This window comes from Cicer arietinum, chromosome 6 (genome assembly GCF_000331145.2).
Source record: "Cicer arietinum cultivar CDC Frontier isolate Library 1 chromosome 6, Cicar.CDCFrontier_v2.0, whole genome shotgun sequence".
Classification (NCBI taxonomy): Eukaryota; Viridiplantae; Streptophyta; class Magnoliopsida; order Fabales; family Fabaceae; genus Cicer; species Cicer arietinum.
In genome coordinates, this window is record NC_021165.2 from 64,221,924 (window position 1) to 64,226,837 (window position 4,914).

At 29.3% G+C, this 4,914-nt stretch overlaps 1 protein-coding gene across 1 annotated transcript; it reads right to left on the bottom strand.

Annotated features, from left to right (window-relative positions):
* On the bottom strand, positions 1 to 1,943 carry LOC101514171 (putative pentatricopeptide repeat-containing protein At1g26500). The gene has a single exon (XM_004506027.4). It carries the CDS (start codon positions 1,710 to 1,712, stop codon positions 222 to 224), a length of 1,491 nt encoding a protein of 496 aa, XP_004506084.1. The 5' UTR covers positions 1,713 to 1,943; the 3' UTR covers positions 1 to 221.
* Positions 1,944 to 4,914: the final 2,971 nt, after the last annotated feature.

Sequence of the window (4,914 nt, forward strand, 5' to 3'; positions counted from 1 at the left end):
GAGAAAAAAAACTTACCTATGGCTATACATAATATAACACTGAAAATCCAATTATAGCACAAATACATATATACCTCTTGCAAGTTAGATTTCTCCATTTTCACTAACATTAGAAATACTGATATTTCATCATTCATTCATATGCTTCATTTCCAACCAACTTTAGTTTTTCTACAACAATCTATATAATATTTATATCTACATATCGTGTTTATCAGTCATTACTCATTATTAGTATCTTCAATTATTGGAAACGTGTTCCTCCTCCTATCTCTAGTTGTCATCTTCTGTCCATATCTCTGAAGTATATCAGCCAAATCAACCAACCCTACTTCCTTCAGCTTCTTGCCTACCTCCTCAAACATTACCACACCTTCTTCATTCGAAAAATAATGCAAAAATTTGTTATAATCAAACCTTGGCACCTCCATCCCTCTATTCATCACCCTCTCCACATACTTAATACCTTCCCTTGACTGTCCAACTTTTACCAAACCACCAACAAAAATAGTATCAAAATTCACTAGAGGGTCACTCCCTTTCCTTCCTCTCCTCCCCAAATGACCCTGCAACAGCATTATATAGGTATGCATATTCGGTTCGCAACCTTTCTTAATCATCTCCCTAAAAACTTGTGTCGCTTCGTTCGCCCTTCTCAACTTCAAAAGCCCTTTTATCAATCCATGATAAACACTTATATCAACCACATCAATCCCTTCTACAATTTGATAAGCCTCTCTAACCCTATGCTTTGCTAAAAGCCCATAAACAACATATCCCAATGTCAAGTTATCGACCCTAACACCTCTCTCGCGCATTTCGTCGAACACTTCCAGTGCGTGAGAAATCATCCCCTTTTTACACAACCACTTAATCACAACCCTATAAGTCGAAACACCAAGTTCATCAATTCTCTTCAATCTCATTGTTTGAAAAAGCTTCAAACCCTCACCAAATTGATTAACCTTAAAAAACGTCTCCATAAACTTCTCAACAGCATCAACATCAGGTTCAAAACCCTCATCCACCATCAAATTCCAAATCTTGGAAGCTTCAATCATATCACCCTTATCACAAAACCCACAAATCAAATGCTTATAAACAACCCCATCAACCTTAACAAAATCTTTCAATTTGAAAACAACAAACTTTGCTTCTTCAACAAGCTTAACCCTACACATTTCCTTAACAACTTTACTCAATCTCTCAACACTATAACCATACCCATTCGAATTCATCAAATGAAAAACCTCAACACACTTTTTAAGCTCTCTAGCACCGCCAAGAGTCTTCAAAGCAATAATAAACGTCTTATCATTAACGAAATGACGACGCGCCGTTTCGTGAAGAATGTTCCAGAAGAGATCAATGTTACGAGACTTCGAAACGACGTCGAGGATCTTGTTGAAGGAAACAGGGGAGTGAGTGAAATTAGGGTTTTGTTGTGTGAAGAGGAAGAAGCGATAAACGGGACGCCATGAATAAGGGAAGTTGTTGCAAACTTGGAGGAAGAATTCGTGGGTGAGATTGAAGTTTGAAGAGGTGAGTTTTGAGTGGAGACGTGAGTCGGGTGAGTTTTGTTGTTGGTAGAGAATGGTGCAGACGCGGAGGAGTTCGTCTTGGTTTACTGGTGAAATTGGGTTGGTGAAGTGGCGGCGGAGAGGTTGAAGGTAGTTTGACAATAGAAGTGCGGTTGTTCGCCGGAGAAGCATCTTCTCTAAAGAATATGCAGTGATGGCAATGGACGCGGCGCATACAGCACTTTTCCGCTCAGCATCCCCACCCTTCAGTGTGTTTCATCACACTCCTCCACATGTTGCAACAAGATTTTACTGATATCCATCAACAACAAAAATTATAAAAAGTTATTCAACGTGTTCACCACATATTACAACAGAAATGTATCATCATTTCAATGTTTTTAAAAATGTACCGTGGGAGATATTGTATATGAAATAATGCAAGTAATATGTAATATTAGTTAAATAGTATAATTGAAAAAAAATATTATAAACTGAAATGATTATTTATTTTGGGACACATTTTTTTACAAATGGGTTATTGTGGGATAAATGAATTATATTTTTTAAACTTCTACGTTTGACTGGGAGAGGCCACGACCACGTGGGATCGGAGATTTTTTCACGACCATCAATTTAGTGGTAATAGAGATTTTTATAAATTTTATGATTTTGCTTTTGGAATTCGAATCGTATATTTTTAATACATCTAAAAATTAGAATTATCACTGTACTAAAATCAAATATATGAAATTAATTAAAATATTTTATATATAATTTATTTTATGTTAACCCTCAATAAAACCTATCAAGATCTGTTGCTAATTAGAGCATAGATTAACATTTGTCTTTTTTTATATACGAATTCATTTTACTTTAATGTGTGTTTGGTTCGAGATAGATGGAGGTGAGTAAAAGTGTTCATGGTCTAAAAACTAAATTGAATTACATCATATTAATGATATGATTTGATTTTTAAAAATTACTTTAAAAAACTGATCAATTTTCAAATAGTTACAGTTCACTTCTCAACCGATTTATATTTATAAATCGATTTTAATTTATTTAAATTAGTTTCAAAATAATTTTTTTTAGAACCAATTCAAATCGGTTTTTATTGAGTTTTTTAAAAACGACTATTTAATGAATTTTTAAATATTAATTTTAAAATCAGATTTTTAAGTGATTTTGAGTAAACAGTAAAAAAAAAAGTGAATCAATATTTCAAGCTACAGTTTCAGGGTGCATGTTACGTTACAGAACCACTTGCAAGCTCGTGAGAATTGTTTTGCTTTGAAACTTCAATAAGCAACAAAAAACCTAAATCATGTGACCCAAAATGCTAGATTGGCAGCTTCTTTGCCCCATCCAGAAACACAACGCCATAAGTTAAATATGCACATCCTATATTAATTGGTAGGAAAGTTGCTGATTAACAATTGAAAAGGGACTAAAAGCAAAAATACAAAATAAAATAAAATAAACACACAAAACAAAAACAAAACCTTGTCAACAGTTTCTCGAGATACAAGAATGCTCTCAAAATTCCTATACTGTTCAAGCCTTGTTATTCTGCAACTGTCTCTGTTGACATTCAGCATCACTTATGGAATTATTTGACTTCACTTATTTTTAATTAATGTTTTATTTTTTTTATTTGATTATTTATTTTAATTTTAAGTGATAATTTGATCTTTTATGTTTTAAAATATAAATAATGTTACTTTTTTTTACAAAAATTCATCAAAAATTTTAAACAAAATCTATGAAACTAATTATCATATTCAATATAATGCAAATTTCATCAAATGCATAACTCAAATATTCAAATAAACTCATATTTTCATCTCCAATAATATCAAATTCATCAAATAAAAAATAAAAATATGAGTTTATTTAAATATTTAAGTTATGAATTTGATAAAATTTGCATTATATTGAAGATGATAATTAATTTTATGGATTTTATTTAAAAACTTCGATGATTTTTTTGAATTTTTGTAAAAAAAATGATAAATTTTTTTGACATTTTAAAACATAAAAGATCAAATTGTCACTTAAAATTAAAATAAATAACCAAATCTGGAGAAACAAAATAAAGGACTAAAACGCTAACTGAAATTAAATTAAGAGATCACATGTGCTATTTAGCATTTTAATTATTAATTAAAAAATTAATTACCTATTAAAAATTATAGTAATACATAAATCAGATTTTTAATATTTTAAAAACAGTTTTATTAATATTTAAAAAATTAACATTTTAAAAATACTTAATAAATTAATTTAAGGAATAATAAAAACTATTTTTTTCTGCTACAATAAATAAAAATCATTATTATTGTAAGTATATAATTTATTATAATATTAAAAAAAATATTAAATTGATTGGTTAATATCCATCCATTAAAATGTGATAATTCTAAGATTAAAAAAAACGATAATTGATGGTTTTATTTTTAATGAATTGTAAATGGATTATTTTGATTCATCAATTAAACAAAACTATCATTGTTGAAAATTATATTTATTTTAAAATTTCAAATTTATATAAATATTGTTATGATTTTGATATTTATTTTTAAATACTATAACTTTAATAGATTTTTACTCTATTAAATTATATAGAACTGCAAAACTACCGTAATGGATCCATGGTTAAATTATAAATGTTTTAAAAATTAATATTTTATGTTTTAATTTCAAATTATATTCTATAACTTTTTAATTTAAATTTGCCTTTTTAAATTTTATTTTAAGAAAGTAATTGAGTAAATTATATTTTTATTCTAAATTCCATATTTTTCAACCAACTCAAATTTAAAATAAAAAATTTAATTAAACATAATAAAATTAAAGAGTAATTATATCTATGTTTTTTATTCATCGATAAATTAAAACTCGATATATAATTTATGTCATATATGTGACTATGTGAGTTGTATCATTTTAGACCGTAGTGGCCCTAAAAAGAACAAACAAAGACGTATATGTAAGTTTTATATTTTCGTCGTGTAGGACCTTTTAAGAAATTTCGAACGAGTAATATTTAGTTCAATTTATGAAAACACAAAAAGGAAGATAGTTGAAAAAACAAGGAAAGAAAAAGAAAAAAAGGGGGGAACATTTTCTCATCAACCAAACAGATCTCATATCTGTCACACTCACGGTTTCACCACCGTTGTATTTTCAATTTCAATTAATCGTTAAATCATTTCTCCGATAACGAAACCACCCGGGATAACAATCCGAATGGCTCCAATTCCGCCTGAGAACGGCGTGGATGGAGACGACGAAAGAGAAGAAGAGGAGGAAGAAGACGATGACGAAGAGGAAGTTGAAGACGAAGATGACGAAGAAGAGCCAAGACTCAAGTATCAGAGAATGGGAGGAA

Coding starts and splice junctions, on each gene's coding strand:
- LOC101514171 (XM_004506027.4), bottom strand. CDS start 1,712: ATGCTTCTCCGGCGAACAACCGCACTTCTATTGTCAAACTACCTTCAA.